Source organism: Phocoena phocoena, chromosome 19 (genome assembly GCF_963924675.1).
Source record: "Phocoena phocoena chromosome 19, mPhoPho1.1, whole genome shotgun sequence".
Lineage (NCBI taxonomy): Eukaryota > Metazoa > Chordata > Mammalia > Artiodactyla > Phocoenidae > Phocoena > Phocoena phocoena.
The window spans coordinates 16,977,072-16,999,546 of record NC_089237.1 but is presented as its reverse complement, the minus strand read 5'-3'; the positions used below and the strand labels follow the sequence as shown (position 1 = coordinate 16,999,546).

Here is a 22,475-nt window from a genome sequence, read left to right as displayed (position 1 = left end):
GGGCTTTGGAGGCCAAGCCAAGGATAATATGCCAAGCTACCATGGTACCACAGCAGGGCTTTAGGGCAAGCTTTAGCCTGCAACAGAACCAACCACTGGGAGGGCTTGTGAAAACACAAGCTCCACCTCCATAGTTACTGATTCAAGAGGTCCCCAGTAGGGCTGAGTATTTGTATCTTCAATAAGTTCACAAGTGATGCTGGTATTTGAGAACAACTTCAGGAGAGTTAATCTGGGGATCGCGTGGAGGATGGCTTAGAAACGGAGAGCGAAGAGATGGAAACACCAGTCAGAAGACAGTTATTTCACCCATCCAGGTGAAATGAGAGACTAAGCTGGAATCAATGGAAATAAGACAGTCAGCTATAGTCAAGAGTAGGTATTTTCAAATAAAAGTCAATATGATAGAAAGTGTAATACTGAATTAAAGTTACATATTAATGAGAGGAGTAACTTCCTTTCAAGTTGTGTGAAAGGGTATCTTTTATTTCTTCTGGTAATGAATTGGCCTAGAAAAATAGAACTATACTGGGAAGTGTGTAAATATAAGAATATTCCTTTGAATATTAGAAATTATAATGATATATAGAGATAAAAACTTTGAGCTCGTAATCTGGAATTTGATGTGACCACAAAAGGTGGAATCTAATCAATGCTTCTGCTCTCAGGAAAGATTACCTCCAAAATCTATCAAGATCTATAGTTGTATATTTAATTTATGAAGACCCTGAAGGTGAGACTCTTAAGAGAGGTGAAGGCAGGGTTAGGGGCTCTGGAAGGTTCAAATAATAATTCCTAAGGTTTGGAGTTTATACCAAAGCTTCTTATTTATTATTATCATGCTAAACTCTACTAATTATTCCTACTAATTAGATATCTAATAGCTAACTGAGGCAATATTTTCCTTTTCCTTTTTCTAGAGATTTATCCTGCAATAAAATACAGTCTATCGAAAGACGTACATTTGAACCACTACCTTTTTTGCAGTTTATGTAAGTTACAACTATAACTTCATTATATTTGGAATTTTTATAAAGCTTAATTTTCTATAAAATTAGTTACTCATTTTGAAATGTGATTAAAATTACTACTAAAATTTTGTAGCAAATCCTTTTTGTGTCCAGCAAAGCTTAGTGTGAGAGTTATTAAACGGATCAGAGTGAATCATTGTAGAGCAGTGTTTCTCAACCATGGTGATTTTGCACGCAGGTGACATTTGGTAGTGTCTGGAGACATTTTTGCTTGTCAGAACTGTATATGCTCCTGGCATCTAGTGGACAGAGGCCACAGATGCTACTAAACATCCAACAGTGTACAGGAGAGCCTCCCACAGCAAAGAATTATCCAGCCCAAAATGTCAATAGTGCTGCCTTTCTAGAGAAATAAAGATCACTTAACACAAGTGTTTAATGAGCATTAACTATTTTGTTTCTAATGCACCACATATAAAATCGTGAAAGTATAAATCATAATATCTTCCACAGTGAGATTTCATTAGTGTGTGGGGGGAATAGTGATGTTATGTTTCATCATATGTAAATTAGATTTATTGCCAAACGATAACTGTTCTGAAAGAATATATATTTTTCTTCTTCTTTGGCTTGTGTCTTTTCTTGTAGAAATCTTGGTTGCAATTCACTCACAGAACTGAGCTTTGGAACGTTTCAGGCCTGGCATGGAATGCACTTTCTACACACGTTGTAAGTGAAATAGAAGATGAATACATGTAAAAAACTGTGTGTAAAAACATCATGCAGTTATTGGTTACCTGGGTGCAAGCCCAGTTTGAATTCTGGAAAGTATGTCTTGAGAGCCATTTTTTTTTTTTCAAATGAGGAAACTAAGGTACAAAGAGGCCAGGAGACTTGTTTAACTCATATATATGAAACGCTCTGCTTTCCATAGTACTGATCTTTGGCATGGGCAATAAAAGGCACCCAGCAAAAACGCTCAAATTAGCATTGTCATGGAATCCCACTGATGCCTCTCCACTATGCGAGTGGTCCATGAAGTTCCGCTTTTGAATTTAACTTTGATTCCTGCTCATGTGCAAAGTTCCTAACTGCTTAAAATGTATGCAACACAGAGCTGCAAAGAACTAAGTTTAGCACCCAATTCTTCAGGGAGCAACAGGTGTGGGTGCTTCCCCAACCATTATTAGCTCTTTTTAATGGTAAAGCAGAAAGAATTCCTGAACACCCACCACAGGGCTCTCCCCAGCCACCCAGAACATTATTTTTCAAAAAGCATGTATCTCTGAAGTGAATTATCTGTTGTCAATAGGAACCTTTTCGGTATGGAAAAAGACGTTGTTTGTGTTCAGCTGTAGTGTGAAAAATATAAGGAAAATACATTGTTGTAGCCTAATTCAATATACTTTCTTTGCTGACTGTTCTTCAATAAGAAGTGTGGGTTTTACACCCCTTCAGCTCAAAAATTCTGTGATTTCTCATGACACAAGGAAATGACAGTGGGTACGTTCAGTGGCCCGAAGGCGATTTTAGACTCAAGGTAAAGAGCTCTTCTACACCTGGCTTTGGAAAAGACTCTCTTACCTGTCTTGTGGTTCAGAAATCCAGTTTCACACAGTTCACACATTTTGGTTAATGAAGGTGTTGTGGCTGTGTCTGGAGCTGGATTAGTAATTTCTGCAGATACCTATCTTTAGTGGCCTCCTTCCTTTCCCTTGTTTGTTTGCTGATGCCTACCTTGGGGAGAGAGCACCAAGGGTCAGTTTTTCTTTTGCCAGCACAAGGGAGAGCAGGCTCATGACACCCCTTCACCAGGAGGTTTTAGGAGCGTCAATACAACCTCTTAAACTCACCACCTTTCCTAAACATCCTATAACACCAAGAGTTCCTTATAAGCATCTGAGTTTCACTATAGTTATGTAGGCAACCCAGGAAAATACATTGTGGAAATAAATAAATAAATAAATAAATCACAGTTTAAAAATTAATGAATTCATTCAAAAACATTCCCTGAGTGCCATGCCCACCGTGTGCCAGCACTGTACTAGCTGCTGGGGATACAAACACGCGTCGGGCAGGGACTTTGTCCCCAAGAAGCTTTCATGCCGGAAGGAGAAAGATGGGTGTTGATGGGAAAACATAGATGAGAGCCATTCTAGCATCTATGCAGCAGGGTAACAAAGTGAGGAAGGGGGGTGATGAAGTAGAAAATGGGTGGTAGGTTAGAAAAGATTTGTGATGGAAGAGGCACCAACTTGTTCCTTTGGAATTTGTGTTCCTCTTAAATGACAGAAAAAGGTAGTGAAAGAATCAGAACTATCTGGAGTTGGAAAGAAATCAGTACTGTACTCTCAACAGACTGTCCCAGTATAGTCAGTCTTTGTTTGGGGCTAAGTCTTTCTAATAGAAAAAGCTAATTTGCTTCAGGAAACATTTGCCATGATGAGATACAAACTTTATTGCATCTCTTTCCAAAGGGAAGCCACCAAGGGAAGATGCCACCCTCGAGTTAGGTCACTTTACTACCCTATAATGACATATTACTGGGGTGTTTATAAGTTGCCTGCATTAAATAAGTTTGGAAAAGGGCCCCAGCTGAGGTGGATTTATCATGAATTCAATGAAGCTTAGGCTTCAGGGCTCCTCACTTGCATAGCTCCCTTGCAAGGTCTTGAGAGGGGTCCTGGCGATTTTTGTAGTCATAACTTTGCATGTTTTTATTAGATATGATTTCCCAAAGTAGATGAGGTTCAGGCCCCACAAAACCTTGATTCATCACTGGGTTTCAGGTAATTATAAGACAGTAGGTTTCTTGAATGAAGCCTCGATGTTATTGACAAGCATAAGGTGAAGTAGTTAGCAGTGTGGTAGTCCATTTTAAATCCGAAATCTACCTCAAAGATGAGCCAAGAGCTTATTAATTAATAAAGTACCACTCTTTGAATGGTGGTAGTAATCATATCTCTTTCAGATAAAATCAGGAATGAAATATATTATGGAAAACCAGCAGTGGTTGATAATCCTAAATGTTAAGTATACCTTTTTTTCTGACTTTAAAGTATTTCTCCTTCATTCACCTATGCAGGTGCAGACTGATGGCTTATTTTTAAAAATTCTTTTAGTCACTTCAATGGTTCTAACAATACAAGCTCCATGATTTTAGGAGCTGGCTTGTCTGTGGTACATCAATATTGTACCAAGAACATAAGCACTACAAGAGAATAAGAGGAAAATCAAAGCCTTATCCCTATTGAATTATTTACCCCATTGTTGAGAATATCAGTGAGGGAGGTGAGGCCACACTATGAAGGCAAATTGAGCTGCGGTCACAGAGCCGCCCTAATGCTTCCCCATTCAGCTAGCACTGTTTCCTCTAGATAGCTATATACACACAAAAGCTTACACACTTCAGGGTGCTGTCATCACTTTTTGCTATGTACTAGAATCCTGGCTGCTTCTCAGATTTACAAAGGCATAAACGCTAAAAACAAAAATAACTTGGGTCTGCCCTGTGGGGTGATTCAGGGTGGCTGTTTTATTTGTAATAGTTCAGAATTTTGAGATCGTCACACCTAGCAACTACTATACTTTTCTTCTCCCAACTGCATCTTATTCTTCCCACCTGTAGTATTTTCTCCCATGCTATATGTTTTCTCACTTTCTTGATAGTGTCCTTGGAAGCACAACCTTTTTAATTTTTATGAAATCCAACTCATCCATTTTTCCTTTGGTTGTTTGTGCTTCTGGTGTCATATCTAAGAAACTGTTGTCTAATGCGAGGTCATAAAGATTTACTCCTGTGTTTTCTTCTAGGAGTTTTATAGCCTTAGCTCTTACATTTGGATATTTGATCCATTTGGAGTTAATTTTCATATACGGTGTGAAGTGTAGGAGTCCAGCTTCATTATTTTGTGTGTGGATGTACAGTTGTCCCAGCATCATTTGAAAAGACTGTTCTTTCCACATTGAATTGTTTTGGCACCCTTGTTGAAAATCAGTAGACCATAAATCAGACGGTTTATTTCTATACTGTCAGTTCTGTTCCATTGATTTACATGTCTTCTTATTCCAGTACCACACTGTGACTGCAGTAGCTTTGAACTGAGTTTTGAAACCAGGATGTGTGAGTCCTCCCACTTTGTACTTTACCGACACTGTTTTGGTTTATTCTGTTTCCTTAAATTGCTATATGAATTTTAGAATTAGCTTGGCAATTTCTGGAAAGAAGTCAGCTGGGATTTTCACAGGAATTGCAATGGGACCATAGGTCGATTTGGGAAGTAGTGAAATTTTAATAAGATTATCTTCCAGTCCATGAATCCAGCATGTCTTTATATTTAGATCTTCTTCAATTTCTTTCAACAGTTTTGTACTTTTCACTGTGAATCTTGCCCTTACTTGGTTAAATTTTTCCATAAGTGTTATATTTGTTATGATGCTGTTACACGTGGAATTGTTTTCTTAATTTCATTTTTGGATTACTCATTGCTGGTGTGTAGAAATAATATTGATCTTATATCCTACAACCTTGCTGAACTCATTTATTAATGCTAACGGTTATTTTCCTAGATTCCCAGGAATATGTCTTGTGGACTTCCAGTTTCCCAGGAATACATTGGAACATTTCAAAGTCTCTGTGGACATCTCATTCCTCAGCTTTTCTTTTTAAGCTTTTCGGTTGGGCTGTTTTTTGCCCCCAACTCTTATCCATTGCCTCATGCAACCGCCATGTTAAAATATTTGCTTGAAAATGTTTTCCAGAAATGCCAGCTGAGTAGAGTCTTTTCTCACTAGACAGCTCTGAGTCAGCTCAATGGCAAGCCTTTCAAGTGAGGTCTCCCAGGGGACCACCAGACATGTAAAACAATGACAGTTCTTTGGGAATGAGGCTTTGAAGGACCTCCCAGTCCATGCTGCTCCTTCTGGTACCAGGGATGTGGGCTGTTTTGCAAGGCTACCGCTGGCATGGAGAGCAAAGTTCAAGGACAAGTTAAAGCAACACAGATCTCATTTTTCTTACAGAAATTAATTTGTTTTCCTTGAATAAATTGCTCCCCAATTTGCTGCCAGTATGTTGGTTAAATTTCCAGAGTTCAGAAGTTGATTCTGACCATTTTTGCCAGTTTTGTTGTTTTTGTTATTGTTATTTTTGCTTCTATGGAGGGACGAATTTTCAGATGTCCTTCCTCCATCATTTTTACTGATTTTCCTGCAATTTTTAAAAAAATCTATAAAGTCTCAATGTCCATATGCTAATTAACTATTTATCGTGAGAGATGATTAAGGAAAAAATAAATAAAAAGAGAAATAAATAAATAAATAAAAAGAGAAAATATAATTCTCATAGAGGCTTTCCCAGATGGGTAAATGAAGTTTGAAAAGGTATGTCTATATTTAGTGCTCTGCAAATTAAGGTTAAAGTAACAGATGTTTTAAACACACCCCCCTCCTTTTCTTTTCATTCAGGTTAAACACAGGCTTTAGAGTCAGAACTAAGTTCAAATTCTAGCTCGGCTTCTTACTAGCTTGATGACTTACAACAAGTTATGTAACTTCTCTGTGCCTCAGTTTCCTCATTTGTACAATGGTGTAATATATATATCACATAAGGTTACTGTGAGGATTAAATGTTAAATGCTGATCACAGATGCCTGGCAACCTAAAAGATATTAGTTTTGATAATTATCTTTATAATATTCTGCAAAAATATGCTAATAATTCTTGAGTAGAGTTAACCTAAAGTCAGATGTTCTTTTCTTTCTTCCTGTTTCTTTTGGGTTTTTTTTCCCCCTTATTTGTTTTAAAGAACTAAGAAAAAAAGAAAGAAAGAAAGAAAGAAAGAAAAAACTAAGAAGAAAATCTATTCCAGGATTTTGGAATAAAATTTTGTTCCCCAAAATTAATTTGTTTATTTTATTGATATATAAACAAAATGTTATTTATTCAGCAAACATTTATTAAATACCTAGTAAATATTAGGCACTATGTCAGTCACGGGAATAATAATGACAATAAAGTGTGGCCTCTGCTCTCAAGTTGCTGACAATCTAGGAGAGTGACAAGTAAACAGTTGATTACATACACAGTAACAAAGGCTATAATACAAGAATACGCATGGGACTATGTGATGGGAGTATGGCTTTCACCAGTTCCCCTTGGATTTATCCCTTCTTTGGCTCCAGAATCAAGGAATTAGCCCTATTTTTGTCTTTAGCTGGGTAGTTTAAATCATGAAATTTTAACAAATTTGTGGAGATGAAAGAAAAACACCTTGAATTATGGAGGACACTAGAAATAGTACTTTTTTACAGAGCAAGGGCTTCCTACCAGCATAGTCACTTTGAGGGTTTTTAACCTAAAAAGTTCTTTGGCATATTTTTTCTTTGCTACCCACTTTTTTTCTATTTTATTGTTTGTTTGTTTCTTTCACTTCTCCACTTTATCATCTAGAGACCTGGGTAGTTCCCAGTGAAAGAGTGTTTTACAGATTCTACGGGTGATTTATAGGTAAAGAAAGAAAATGATTTTTTTTTTAACCTTCAAGTTCCATACCAAAAAAAATGAGTGTAAGCTTTCATGGAAGTAATTAAAAATGCAGATAATTTTAATTCCATTCCATTTTTCAGAATTCTCAATCGTAATCCTTTGACAACAGTTGAAGATTCTCATCTTTTTAAATTGCCAGCATTAAAATATTTGTAAGTATTGCAACAGGTTCATGGCTCATGAGATAATTTCTGCCCCTTTTTACTTTCGTCAAAGATTGAGTACTTTAGCTAAAAAGTCATAATTTAGATTTTAACTGGGTTATTGAAAATAAGAGTTATTGGCAAAGAAAAGGATTAAGAAAAGATATATATGGATAAGACAGCCAGCAGAGTATGAAAACAGTGTTGAAGAACACATACAGATATGGAACATGTAGATGCATGTAGGAATATTATTTATCCCAGAAAGAAAAAAGGAATAAGGGGTACATTATTTTTTTTTAAAGAGTGATCAAAAGAGGTAGATGCAGTTGAAAATGAGAAGTTAGGATAATAGAAAATGATTGTACTGTTCAGCACCAAGGTCATTAATTTGATGATGCAAATTTAAATTTCTTCAATAAGAGCTGTTTTGGATTATCATCTATGGCAAGTAAGAAGGCAGCATTGAAGTAATCACATATTCAGTGTCTTTTTAAGTTTAGAACTTTTGTCTTTGGGTTTTCTGTCACGCATGTTTGGGCTTCTCCTTCAGAGACATGGGAACAACACAAGTGTCACTTACAACAATTGAAAGCATCCTCATGATGACCCTTGAATTGGAAAAACTGTAAGTTGTTTTTTCTTACATTTATTTTCACTCCATTGTTTTTTTAGGTTTGTTTTATTATTTTCTTAAGTCAGGTTTATTTATGTATAATTTTCATTTAACAAAATTCACTATTTTTAAATATACAGTGTGACGTGTTTTGACAAACGTATAGTTCTGTCGCCACCACCACATTTGAGGTAAAGAAAACTTCTGCACTCCCAAAAGGCCGCTCATGTCACTCTGCAGTCAATCCATCCTCCTCTCTCTATCAGCCCCTGGCAACCACCAATCTGATTTTTGTCCGTATAATGTTGCCTTTTCCAGGATATTTTATGAATGAAGTCATGTGGAATGTAGCTTTTTGTTTCTGGCCTCTTTCACTTAGCCCGTCTCTTTGGAGATTCATCTGTTTTGTTGCACCTGTCAGTAGTTCATTCCTTTTTATTGCTGAGCAGTATTCTAGTTGACTGGATACACGGTTTGTTTACGCATTCGTCGTTTGATGAACATTGAGTTTTTTCTCGCTTTTTGGCTATTATGAACAAAGCCTCTGAAAACAGTCACATGTGTGTCTGAACATATGTTTTGTGCGAGCATATGTTTTCATTTCTTTGGGGTAAAATCCCTAAGGGTGGGATTGCTTCATCATATGCTAAGTGCATATTTAACTTTTTAAGAAACTGCTCAACTGTTTTCTAAAGTGCCTGTGCCAGTTTGCTTCCCCACGGGCAGTCTATGAGAGTTGCGGTTGCTCCATATCTTCACCTGATTCTTATATTAAAAAAAAAAAAAAGTTTAGCTTTTCTAGTAGGTGTGTAGTTGCATCTCGTGGTTTTTGCCACATTTTCCATTTCTGTAATAGCTGATGATGTTGAGTGTCTATTCATGTGCAAATATATTTTTAAATGAAGTGTCTGTTCAAATCCATTTTTAATTGGATATTGAGATTTAGGAGTGCTTTATATAAAAAGCAATGGAAAAAGTCCTTTCTCTCAAATACGTGTTTAGTAAATATCTTCTCCCAGATTGTGACTTATCTTCATTATATTAAAGTGTCTCTGAAGACTAGAAGTGTTAAATTTTTGATGAACTCTTAATTTAGCAATTTTAATTTTTTTTCATATTTATTTAATTTATTTGGTTGTGCTGGGTCTTAGTTGCGGCAGATGGGCTCATTAGTTGTGGCTCATGGTCTTCTTAGTCGTGGTATACGAACTCTTGGTTGCGGCATGCATGTGGGATCTAGTTCCCTGGCCAGGGATTGAACCCGGGCCCCCTGCATTGAGAACTCGGAGTCTTAACCACCAGGGAAGTCCCTTAGCAATTTTTCTTAGATGGTTTGTGCTTTTTTGTGTCTTATCTAAGAAATCTTTGTCTGAGATCCCATTGTCTAACCCAAAATCACGAAGATTTTCTCCTCTGTTTTCTTCCAGAAGTTGTGTAGTTACATTTAGGTCTATGATTCATTTTGTGTTAATTTTCATATATGTTGTGAGGGAAGGGTCAAGTTTCATTTTTTTTTGCAGTTTAAAAAACTATTTCTGTAGGACCCTATTGTGACAGTTTATTACACAACTTACTGCACCTTAAATTGTGCCATCCCCCTTACAATATGGAAAGCTAATAGAAACCTTGTTATGCCAAGGCTAGTTGAGGGGATTGCATGAGATTAGTATGCGGAAAGGGCCCTGCATTTAGCAGTCTGTTCCAACCGTCTTTGTCAGGTCAGCTGACCAATGACTGTCTTCACCATGCCGTCACACATTGGTCACTGCTCTAGCCTCATCTTCCTCAGCCTCCCACAGCATCTGCCACAATTGCGATCCCTGTCTTGTCAGCTAGATGCCCTCCTCTCTGCGTATTAAAAAGTATTTCCTTATGTAACGACAATACTGTTAACACACAGTATTTAAGAAATTAAATTCCTACACAATAATATTACTTAATAAAGATTTGCTATTCAAATTTCCCCAATTGTCTCTCTCATATAATATCATTTCTTTTAACAGCTTTTTGAGGTATAATTGACATACAATAATCTGTGTTCACACACACACATACATACACACCATGAAGACATCACCAAAATCAAAATGTACATCACCTCAGAAAGTTTCTTAATGTCTCTTGGTAATTCTTCCTTCCCATTGTTCCTCGCCCTTCCCAGTTGCCACGCAGCCATTGCTCTGCTCTCTGTCTGCATTTTCTAGAATTGTATGTAGATGGAATCATACAGGGTATACTTTTTTCTAACTGGCTTCTAACTCAGCATGATGATTTTAATCTTCATCCACATTGTTGCATATATCAGTAATCCATTTCTGTTTATTGCTGAATACTATTCCATTATATGGATGTACCACCGTTTATCTATTCACCATTGATGGACATTTGAGTTGTTTCAGTCTTTGTCTATTACAGATAAAGTTGCTATGAATATTTGTGAACAAGCCTTTGTATGGATGTATAATTCCATTTCTCTTGGGTAAATACCTGCAAGTAGAATGGTTGGATCATTGGTAAGTGTTATGTTTAAGTTTTTAAAGAATACCTATTTTCCATAGAGGGCTATAGATCATTTTACGTCTCTACCAGCGGTGTATGAGAGCTGCATTTTCTTCACATTGCAGCCAACATTTGGTATGCTCAGTATTTTTAATTTTAGATAGTTTAATAGGTGTGTAGTTGTATCTCACTGTAGCATCCCTAGTGATTAATCATGTCAAACATCTTCTCATATGCTTATTTTCCATCTGTATATCTTTGAATTTTTTATCTGTATTTTTCTCGAGTTTTGAGAGTTCTTTATATAATCTGGAAATTAGTCCTTTATCCAATATGTAAGTTGCTAAGTATTTTCTTCTATTCTGTGACTCATCTTTTCATTCTCTCAGGAGTGTCTTTTGCAGGGCAGAAATTCTTAATTTTGATGGTGTCTAATTTATCTATTTCATTCTTTTATGGATTATGCTTTTGGTGTTGTATCTAAGAAATCTTGCCTAACTCAGGGTCATAAAATTTTTCACCAGCTTTTTTTTTTTTTTTTTTTTTCCCGGTACGCCGGCCTCTCACTGTTGTGGCCTTTCCCGCCGCGGAGCACAGGCTCCGGACGCGCAGGCTCAGCGGCCATGGCTCACGGGCCCAGCCGCTCTGTGGCATGTGGGATCTTCCCGGACCGGGGCACCCCCTGTATCGGCAGGCAGACTCTCAACCACTGCGCCACCAGGGAAGCCCTCACCTGTTTTGTTCTAGAAGTTTTATAGTTTTATGTTTTACATTTAGATCTTTGAACCAATTTGAGTTCATTTCTGTATATGGTTTGGATGGAAGTTCATTTTTCTTTTTCACCTGGATATTCAATTTTTCCAGCATCATTTGTTGAAAAGACTATCGTTTCTCCACTTAAATACTTTTGAACCTGAAAGTCAGTTCTCCACATCTCTCTTCTTCAGAACTTTCTATTCTGTTCCTTTGATCTTTTTGTCTATGTTTACACTACTATCACAATGTCTTGAAGGTGTAGCTTCATAAGCCTTGAAATCAGTTACTGTTAGTTCTTCAACTTTGTTCTTTTTCAAAGTTGTTTTAGTTATTCTAAATTTTATTTCCATATGAATTTTAGAATTAGCTTGTCAATTTCTATAGAAAAGCCTACTGGGATTTTGATCTATAAATCGATTTGGGGAGAATTGATGTCTTAACAATATTGAATCTTCTGATCCATGAATACTTTATATCTCTCCATTTATTTAGGTCTTCCTTAATTTCTCCCAGCAATATTTTACAGTTTTCAGTGTGCAAGTCTTTTACATCTTTTGTCAGATTTATTCTAAGTATTTTATCTGTTTGATTCTATTATAAGTAGTATTTTAAAACTTTGATCTCTGATTGTTGATACAAATTAATCTTTTTGTATGTTGATCGTGTACCCTGCAAACTTGATAAACTCATTTTTTAGTTCCAGTAGTATTTTTGTGGATTCTATCAGGTTTTCTACATAATCATGTTATCTGCAAATGAAGATAGATTTACTTCTTCCTTTCCATTCTGAATATCTCTTTTCTTTTTGTTGCCCCATGGCACTGGCTAGAACCTTCAGTGCAATGTCAAATAGAAGTAATGAGAGCAGACATCCTTGCCTTTGTCCTGATCCTGGAGAGAAAGTACTTTGTCCTTCACCATTAAATATGATGTTAGGTATTTTGTAGAAGTCATTTATCAAGTTGAGGAAGTCTCCTTCCATTCCTAGTCTACTGAGGGCTGTATTTTTCTTTAATGTGGAATGGATGTTAGATTCTTTCATTCTTTTCCTGCACCTATTGCAATGACCATGTGATTTTTCCCTTCTTTTCTTTTCTTGATTTGTTTACTTATTTTTGGCCGCATTGGGTCTTCATTGTTGCACACAGGCTTTCTCTAGTTGTGGCGAGCAGGGACTACTCTTCGTTGCAGTATGCAGGCTTCTCATTGCCGTGGCTTCTCTTGTTGCAGAGCACGGGCTCTAGGTGCACGGGCTTCACTAGTTGTGGCACATGGGCTCAGTAGTTGTGGGTCACGGGCTCTAGAGCGCAGGCTCAGTTGTTGTGGTGCACAGGCTTAGTTGCTCCATGGCATGTGGGATCTTCCCAGACCAGGGTTCAAACCCGTGTACCCTGCACCGGCAGGTGGATTCTTAACCACTGCCCCACCAGAGATGTCCTGATTTTTCTTTTTTAGTGTACTAAGTTGGGTAAGTTGATTTTCAGATATTAAAGCAACCTTTCATTCTTGAGATAAACCCCACTTGGTCATGATGTATCATGTTTTCATATATTATTGGATTTGATATGCTAAAATTTTGTTAAGAATTTTTGCCTCTGAGTTCATGAGAGATATTGGTCTATAGTTTTCTTGTAATGTCATTGTCTAATCTTGGTATAGTGAAAGTTGGCCTTATAAATAAGTTGGGAAGTATTCCCTTCTCTTCAACTTTCTGGTAGAGTTTGTGTAGAATTGGCATTATTTTATTCCTTAAATGTTCAGTAGAATTTATCAGTTAAGCCACCTGGACTTGACGCTTTCTTTGTTGGAAGGTTTTAAACTGCATATCCAATTTCTTTAATATCTTTATTCTTGAATAAACTTTACTAGTGCATGTCTTTCAAGGAATTTGTCCATTTCATATTGAATTTATTGGTATAAAGTATTCTATAATATTCTCTTATTATCCTTTTAATATCTATAGTACTTTTCTATTTTGCAGTTCATTTATTTCTACTTTGACCTTTATTGTGCTCTTCTCTTACTCTGTGATTAATTTGCTCTTGTTTTTCCAGTTTAAGGTGGAAGTTGAGGAAGCTGAGTACAGCATTAGCATATCCCACATGTTGACATAATATGTTTTCAGTTTCAGTGAGTTCAAAATAGTTTTTGATTTCCCTTCTGATTTCTTCTTTGACCACAAAGTTACTCAGAAGTGTGTTGTTTAGTTTCCAAATATTTGGAGCTTTTTCAGCATTTTTAATTTCTAATTTAATTCCATTCTGGTCAGAGACATATATTGATTGACTAAAATCCTTTAAAAATTTTTTTAAAGTATTTTTTTAAGTTATTTTTTTGCTGCATTGGGTCTTTTTTGCTTTGCCTGGGCTTTCTCTAGTTTTAGCGAGCAGGGGCTACCCTTCATTGTGGTGCACCGGCTTCTCATTGGATGGCTTCTCTTGTTGCAGAGCACAGTCTCTAGGTGCGTGGGCTTCAGTAGTTGTGGCACACAGGCTTTAGCGTGCAGGCTCAGTAGTTGTGGCGTACGGGCTTAGTTGTTCTGCGGCATGTGGGATCTTCCCTGACCAGGGATTGAACCCGTGTCCCCTGCACTGGCAGGCAGATTCTTAATCACTGCACCACCAGGGAAGTCCCAATTCCAGTATTCTTAATCTTTTGTGTAGATCCATATTCCAATCTGGTGTCATTTTACTTCTGCTTAAAAATACTTCTTTTAACATTTCTTATAGTGAAAGTCTACTAGTAATGAATTCTTTCAGCTTTTGTATGTCTGAGATAGTCTTTATTTTGCTTTTGTTTTGACACATGTGGGTATAGAATTCTAGCTTGATACAATTCAATTCACTACTTTAAAGATGTTATTCCACTGAGTTCTTGTTTACATTGTTTCCAACAAGAATTCTGCTGTCATTGTTATCTTTGTTCCTCTGTATGTAGTGTATAGGTTTTTCCTCTGGCTGCTTTAAAATTTTTCTCTTTATTGCTGGTTTTGAGCAATTTGATTATTTTTTGTGCCTTGGTGTCGTTTTGTCCACGTTTCTTATGCTTAAAGTTCATTGATCTTCTTGACTTTGTGTGTTTACCAATGTAGAAAAATTTTGGGTATTATTTCTTCAAATTTTTGTATTTCTCCACTGCTTCATGGACTCTAAGTACACATGTACTAGACCACTTGACGTTGTTGCACAATTTGCTGATGCTCTATTCATTTTTGTTGTTTTGTTTTGTTACACGTTTTGTTTCATTTTGGATAGTTTCTATTACTATGCCTTAATGTTCACTGACCCTTTCTTCTGCAGTGTCTAATCTGCCATTAACCTCATTCAATGTCTTTTTCATTTAGACATTGTTTTTAATCTCTAGAAGCTCAATTTGGGTCTGTTTTACATTTTCCGTGCCTCTACTTAACATTTTCAGTGTTTAGTCTGGGTTTCTTAACAACTGAAATACAGTTCTAATACCTTTTCTTCATGTATAATAACTTTTCTTGTATGTGTGTGGTACGCAGGCTGCTCACTGTTGTGGCCTTTCTTGTGGCAGACCACAGACTCCGGATGCGCCGGCTCAGGAGAGCCCCATGTATAACACCTTTTTAAATGTTCTTTTCTACCAATTCTAACATCTGCATAGACTATGGGTTAGTTTTGATTGGTTGCCTTTTCTCCTCAGTATGGGTCATATTTTCCTACTTCTTTGCATGCTTGGCAATTTTTCATATGATAACAGATGTTGTGAGTTTAGTTTATTGTGTGCTATATATATTTATATTCCTGTAAAATGCTTGGGCTTTGTTTTGGGTGAAATTCAGTTACTCAAAACAGTTTTATTCTTTTATGTCTAGCTGTTAAGATTCGCTGGGTGGGAGTCCACGTAGCCTTTAGTCTGGAGCTCATTATTTGCAACTACTGAGACAAGTCCTTTCTGAGTATCATAAGGTCTTCCAGTCTGACTTGTAGGAAGAGGTACTGTTCCTACAGCCCTGTGTGATATCCAGTTCTTCTTATTATTAATCCTTTCTTGTGGTTCTTTTCCTGGCATCAAGTAATTCCTCACACAAATGTACTGACCAATACTGTGTTGAATTCTCAAGAGATCCCTCTGCATACCTCCAGAGTTCTTTGTCTGTGCACTTCTTTTCTCTCTGATACTCTGCTTTGTGAACTCTAGTTACCTTGGTTTTCCCAGACTCTCAGCTCCATTTCCTCAGTCAGGGCGTACACCAGGCTCGGCCTGGACTTCTCTTCCCTGTACCATGACCTGGAAACTCTCTCAGAGAAGTAAGTTAGGGCTATTACAGGTATCACTTCATTCATTTTCCATCTCCTGGGGATCACTGAACTGTATTGCCTGAGGTCCAGTTTCTTGAAAACTGTTGTTTCATATGTTCTGCCTGATGCTTTCATTGTTTCAGGTGGGAGGTTAAATTGGTCCTTGTTACTTCATCTTGACCAGTAGCCAATAACATTCTTTAAGTCTGTTTTATTTTGATACAGGGTCCAATTAAAGATTAGGCATTGCATGTCATATCTTTGTTTCCTTTAATCTAGAATATTTCCCTACTATTTTTTTTTTTTGGTCTTTTATGACATTGGCATTTTTGAAGAGTCTAAGCCAGTTGTCTTGTAAATTGTCCCACAATCTGGATTTGTCTGTTTCCTCATTTGATTCAAGGTAAACATTTTGGGGAAGAATACTATATACGTGATGTAGTCTTCATACTTCATCACTTCAGGTGGCCCAGTGCTAAGTTTGATCACTTGATTAAGCTGGTATCTTCCATATCTCTCCATTGTGAAGTTATTTTTCCCCTTGGTAATTGATAAATAATATGAGGTGCCATGCTTTGGGATCAGTGGAGATCCTACTTTCAAACAACTCTTCACCCAGCTGTGCATCAATGATGATCCTTGTCCTAATCGATTATTACATTGATAGTTGTAAAATGACACTTCCTGATCTATCATTCCTTTTGCATTTATTAGCTGACATGATTCTATAGAGAAGAGCTCCCCACTTTTAATTTTGAGTATCATTATGAGCTCTTGTGCTTTTTTTTAAATTAACTATGTTATACCTTATTATAATGATCATGTTATTCTTTGGAATGTTCCATTTGTCTAGATTTGGCCAATGCGATCTCTGTTATTGTTTAACCAAATGATGCTTTTTTATTACTAAAATAACTTCTAATATCTTACTACTGACAAATAGGAACTGAGAAAGGGACTCCAGAAGGTGAGGTCTTATTCAGACTCTTCTTAGAAGTCTGCCTTCTTCCTGTGTACTCTCAACCCAAAGGCTTTTGGGTTGGAAGGAGATATTTCTGAATCAAATTACAGATCAATGTCACCCAATTCTGATCCCTATTCCCTTTTTTCTAGACATACCATACCTACTGCCATCCTAATCCTTCTGTAGGGCACCTCTCTCCTTCTCTATATTTATTTACAACAGTCAAGAGCAGCAATTGGCCAACCGGCCCCTATCCTGTTCTCCAGCCCATGAGCCCCAAGAACTCCTTTTTGCACTGGTCTGTGGGGGCCTTGGACTACCCCTTCTACCCACTCAAGTAACTCTTTTATCACACATTTAATGACCAGTGTTTCCATTTATAGGATCTTACCTAGCCGTATGGGCTGCTGCCTCTGCCAATTTAACAATACTATTGAGGTTGCCTGTAAGACAGTCAAGCTGAGTTGTGACAGTGAATGCCTGACAGACGTGACACCTTGTGGTGAGTCTCAATTGTGGGATAATACATTTTTAATTTAATTTTTTAACGTTTATTTTTAATCAATGATGATAAATTTTAAAATTAGTGGTGTAATTGCATTGTTTTAATTCATTCATTCAGAGTTCTAGATCCCTAAGTTTCTAAGAACTACCCCTTTGCTAAAAATCAGATTCTTGGTTACATTATTAAGCTAATAATAGCTCAGGTACGTTGTTAGCTTAATAATGTAACTGATCCGCATACATAAAGGAACAAGAGAAAGGAATGGAAGGGGGAAGGGAATTCGCATTAATGACCACATATCCTATACTGTGCTCTCTGCAAATGAGAACTTATTCATATAGTGCATCACATTTTGTAAACTGATTTTATATACATTAAGTCTCAGGTACTCTGTCTCATAGGAGAGGTGTAAATATATTTTTGTTTATTTTGTGTGTTTCTGCAATTTTATAAAGAGTACAAGTGATGCTGTTTTATGTCCTATTTGGAGCCTGAGATTTTCTGGTTCCATAACCAGAAGCTGCTACCTAGCCCTTCTAATGGATGGGAGAGCTAGTTTATTCTTAGACTGTCTAGCTCTGAGCTTGCTCTGAATCTCAAGCTTTTCTATCCACAAGACACTCAGGGGGTTTCAACTATTTTTCTATATATTAGATTTATTGGCACTAACTTGATGACTTCCAAAATGTGTTTTCATGCCCAGGTAGCTTGAATGCAAGTCTCTTTCAGTGATCTAGAGCACATCATACAAATAACACTTTACACCTTATATAAAGACAATATTGCTGATTTTTCAACACGGCTTTTTTTTTTTTCTGGCCGTGCCACACAGCTTGTGTGATCTTAGTTCCCAAACCAGGGATTGAACCCGGGCCACAGCAGGGAAAGTGCCGGGTCCTAACCACCAGACCACCAGGGAACTCCCCTAGACAACTGTTTTACTAATTATATTACTCCCTTCTCCCCCAGATGTGGGCAGAAAAGGCATTTTTAATCTCCTTTTACAGGTGAGAAAAAACAAGATTAGAGGTGTTAAGTGCTATGACCCTAGTGCCCCGATCTCCTGTCCCCAGTTTGGGGCTCTCTGCACGCCCATGCTCCTCCTTTCTCATGACCCTCCTCTCCTCCTTTGACCCTCACCAAAACTACTTTTAATCCTTTTGAAAGAGAAGCCCAGCTACACAATGGTACACATTACCTTCACACAGTCAGAAGCTTTGGATGGTTCCCCAAGTAAAGCTGGAAATATTAGAAGTAAAATGAAATGAAAGCAAAGTAGCCATCTGACAGAAGTTGCTTGTTCCCTTCTGCAGTTGAAGACCTCAAGTATTATTCCATTGATTTGTTGAACATTCCACATTGGCATATAATCTGGCAAATCTCTGAATTTATACCCCAGATCCCTGCCCAAATTTTAGCAAAGAGCCAGGGTGGGCATAGTGGTTTTTTCTGTATAGATCCTTGTGTTATGGGCGCTGGGATATATGGAAGCAGGGACTGAGCAAAGGACTCGGTGGGCGGGTGGAGAAGGACATGTCCAAATGACGACCTGTTAGTGGCGGTTGTTGTCGTGGTCATCTGTGATAGCAGCAAGAACACAAGCACACTGAGGGGGTGGAAAGAGGAAGCCTCACCACCCTCTGCCCCTGAGGCAGGACAGGATGGGGTATATGAATGTGAGGAGTCACAGTAGATCTGCAGAGTCCAGCTGAGTAGGGGAATATTTGTCTTCCAGCCTTGCCTTTCCTTGAGTACTGGCCCCTGGGAGCCAGTGGAGTAATCCTGAATATAGTTACTATATTTCACGCTACAGAATTTTCTGAGTAGATAGCCACTTTTTCAAGAGATATCTTTTGCACATTTTGTTGTTGCCAGTCATAGGCTTAAGTGTGGGTTTCTTTTACTCCTCAGTGGCACTCAAACTTTGACTGATTCCTAATTTATTTGGCTGTGGACTGACAAAAAGCTGTCCCATCAGTGTTCAATGATCAAAAATAGTCCCTTCTTTTTTGACAGATGAAGAAACATCTATACGGAATGCAGAAGGATCGTTGATGAAGGTGTTACAAGCCTGGAAAAAGAACAGCACCGAACTGACTGTTGAGTCAGAGAGGGCGTCGTCAGATAAAAGTGCTGTCAGCTTGTCAGGCTTCATGAATGAGCAGCTGGACTTTAAGAATAAAAGTGATATTATCAGTACACTAAATGACATACTGCCTTATACCTCAGAGGGAAATCTAGGAGATGTGGAATCAACATTACTCCCATTCATTCAACTTCTTTTCTCAAATACACCAGATGGAGATATGCCGCAGGGCCTTTTGAAAGGCAATACAAGGAGCCCTTCTGTTAAACCTGTACCCAAGAATTCAACTAATAAAAACAAATTGAGGAAACTCCATTTTGCGGAAAACTTGTTAGATGCAGAAACTCAAGAAAAAATTGATGAGGTTAAAAAGGAAGAAAAACCTGCCACGCGTACGCGTTCCAACATTCCAAGTGCCATGTTTCATCGCTACATCTTTCAAAAGAAATTGCAAACTGCCCAACCGCAGAAAGACAGCCTAGCAAACACTGAGAGTACAGAGGAAAGGCTGCCGAGAGTGAACAGGGTCCTCAAGGGCCCAAGGGGCGTACAGAAAATGCACCTCAAAGCAGTGGGAGATGAGAGCGTCAGGGGGAAACAGAATGCCCAGCCGTCTGAGGCGAACACTGCCGAAGAAAGAAGGCTCGGGAGGCCATCCCCAAGAAAGCTGAAACAGCTTCTCCTGGTGCAGAGGCCCAGGAAGCTGGTGGGAAACTCCTCCAATGCAGAGTCTTCATTCCTAAAGGAATACAAGGCAGCAGGCTCCTCTTCCCGGAAACAGTACTTCAAGGGCAGGCCTTCTGCCTCCATCCCTCCAAAATCCCCGTCTGAGGTTAAAAGCAGATCAAAAGACTTACCCAACACTATTCATGTTTTAGAGGATGCGAAGGCTAGTGTTAGAAATATTAAGGACTTCGAACTAATCTCACATACTGGAAAAAAATACATCTTCCATAAAATTAGGTCTCATCGGGTCCACAGAAAACCCAAAGGCAAAAGGAGTCGAAAGTTCAGAAAGAAAAGTTCACTCAATAGAGTGATGCTTGCAAGCCCTCCGTTCTCTGTACTGAGGAGTCTCATAAACTCCCCTCCACGAGAGGCTCTTTCATCTTCAGAAGTGACTTCTCAGGAAAAGCCTTTTCCAGAATTATTTTCTCTTTCAGACCCTTCTACAGAAAACACTACTTCAGAAATCAATACTGCACACAATGTTTCTGAAGAAATTATTTCTACAGGATGCTCTACTCTGCCAGGAAGAACCGGCCCTGGAAACACTACCCATAGGAACGTGTCCCCTGCACATTCTACTGTTGCTGCAGACAGCAGTATGCCAACTGTTCAACACACCAACCAAACACGATGGGAGGACCACAACACGGGCACTGAATTATCCTCTAAGCCCACAGGCTTCGCTTTCCCAGGGCTCACATCCCCGGGTGATCAAGTTGAAACTCAGCTAAACCAGCAGCTACGGTCCCTCATCCCCAACAATGACGTGCGAAGGCTCATTTCTCATGTTATCCAGACTTTAAAGATGAACTGCTCGGAGACCCACGTGCAGCTGGCCTGTGCCAACCTCATCTTTAGAACAGGCCTCCTGATGAAGCTTCTCAGCAAGCGGCAAGAAGTAAATGTGTCCAAAGCGGGATGGGATATGGACCAGTGGAAAGCTGACAACTGTATCAGTGAGCGCACAGAAGCCCAGAGTGAGCAGAAAGGGCAGGAGTCAAGTGAGGTGAGGATAACCCCTGACACACGGGACCTGGACTTTTACTCAGTTTAGGACACGCCATTAATGTGCCCAAGCAGGAATGCCACGGGCTCCTAGTCTGTATCTTATCTTCAGCCATGAAACGGGCTAAGACAGTGATCTCCCACTTTGCTCATTTAGACAGTGTGCCACTATTCCTGGGGCAGATGAGAAAATGCATAACACAAGATAAATAAATTGTAGATAAATAAATTGTAGAAGAAAATGCTAATGATAAGATTAACAACATTAAATTTGGCCTGTTCTTATAGAAGCTACACGCCTGAAAGGATTGGGTTTTATAGTAGTTTAAGAATAGTTAGCTATCGTTTGGAATAGGTTTAAGAATAGTAAGTTTTCATCCCTTCTATCTCCTTGTTTTTAAAAAGTTGTTATTTATTTTTTTAGCTCACAAAAGAAGTTCCAGGATATGGCTATAACAACAGACTCATCTTGGCAATATCCATATCTGTAGTAGTGACGATTTGGCTTATAATTCTCTGTCTCATTAAGGTAAGGACAATAATTAATTCAGATTCAGAACCCACAAACTGAGAATGAAATCCACCTTTCCACCTACTACTACTTGATTCTTCTCTTTAGTCATAAGGACTGACATACACTTTGTTCTTTTACTGAAAAGTATATTCCTAGGATGTTTTTTTGTGTTTTCTTTTTTTGTTTATTTTGGCTGCGTTGGGGTTTCATTGTGGTGCACGCGCTTCTCACGGAGGTGGCTTCTCTTGTTGTGGAGTACGGGCTCTTGGCGTGTAGGCTCAGGAGTTGTGGCGCAGGGACTTAGTTGCTCCGCAGCATGTGGGACCTTCCCAGACCAGGGATCGAACCCGTGTCCCCTGCACTGGCAGGCGGATTCTTAATCACTGCGCCACCAGGGAAGTCCCCACAGGATTTTTAAAGGAACTCCACTCCCAGGAAATCTCTATGGAATTGGATCCATGATAACAAGCCATTGGACTATTTTGACAAGTTAAGTTTATAAGAAGGCCAGAGTTGACATGATAGTAAAATTCCTTCAACTCAAAAAACGATGCTGATTTGATGTACTCACCAGTCACTCTCATGCTACTTTTGATTTCTTTCCTTGTTGGCTGAAATGATGAGCGGTATACGATCTCCAAAGTCGTGGAGCTATTAGTCACCCTGGGAGCGGTAAAAGGACATGCCTAAAAGACAAAAGTGTGATCTTTTCAATTCCTTAGGTTTACTTAGCATCTTTCTTCTCCGGTATACTAGGAATTGTGTAGATAGGTTCCATTAAACCACTGCAAGTAAAATTCTGCAGCAGGCTACCCTAAAGTATGTCATATTTATAGTAGCCTATTCCTGGAGGTAGCCTGTCTACCTTTTGTT

The 22,475-nt window shown here is 38.4% G+C and overlaps 1 protein-coding gene across 1 annotated transcript in view; it reads left to right on the top strand.

Annotated features, from left to right (window-relative positions):
* Positions 1-22,475, top strand: part of LOC136139040 (leucine-rich repeat-containing protein 37B-like) — a 36,994-nt gene that overhangs the window by 9,655 nt on the left and 4,864 nt on the right. Inside the window, exons 4-11 of the mRNA XM_065897964.1 lie at positions 921-992; positions 1,620-1,700; positions 7,598-7,669; positions 8,214-8,288; positions 17,147-17,265; positions 19,285-19,420; positions 20,786-21,089; positions 21,513-21,617. Coding sequence (XP_065754036.1) covers positions 921-992; positions 1,620-1,700; positions 7,598-7,669; positions 8,214-8,288; positions 17,147-17,265; positions 19,285-19,420; positions 20,786-21,089; positions 21,513-21,617 — 964 coding nt within the window. The remainder of the gene's footprint in view (positions 1-920; positions 993-1,619; positions 1,701-7,597; positions 7,670-8,213; positions 8,289-17,146; positions 17,266-19,284; positions 19,421-20,785; positions 21,090-21,512; positions 21,618-22,475) is intronic.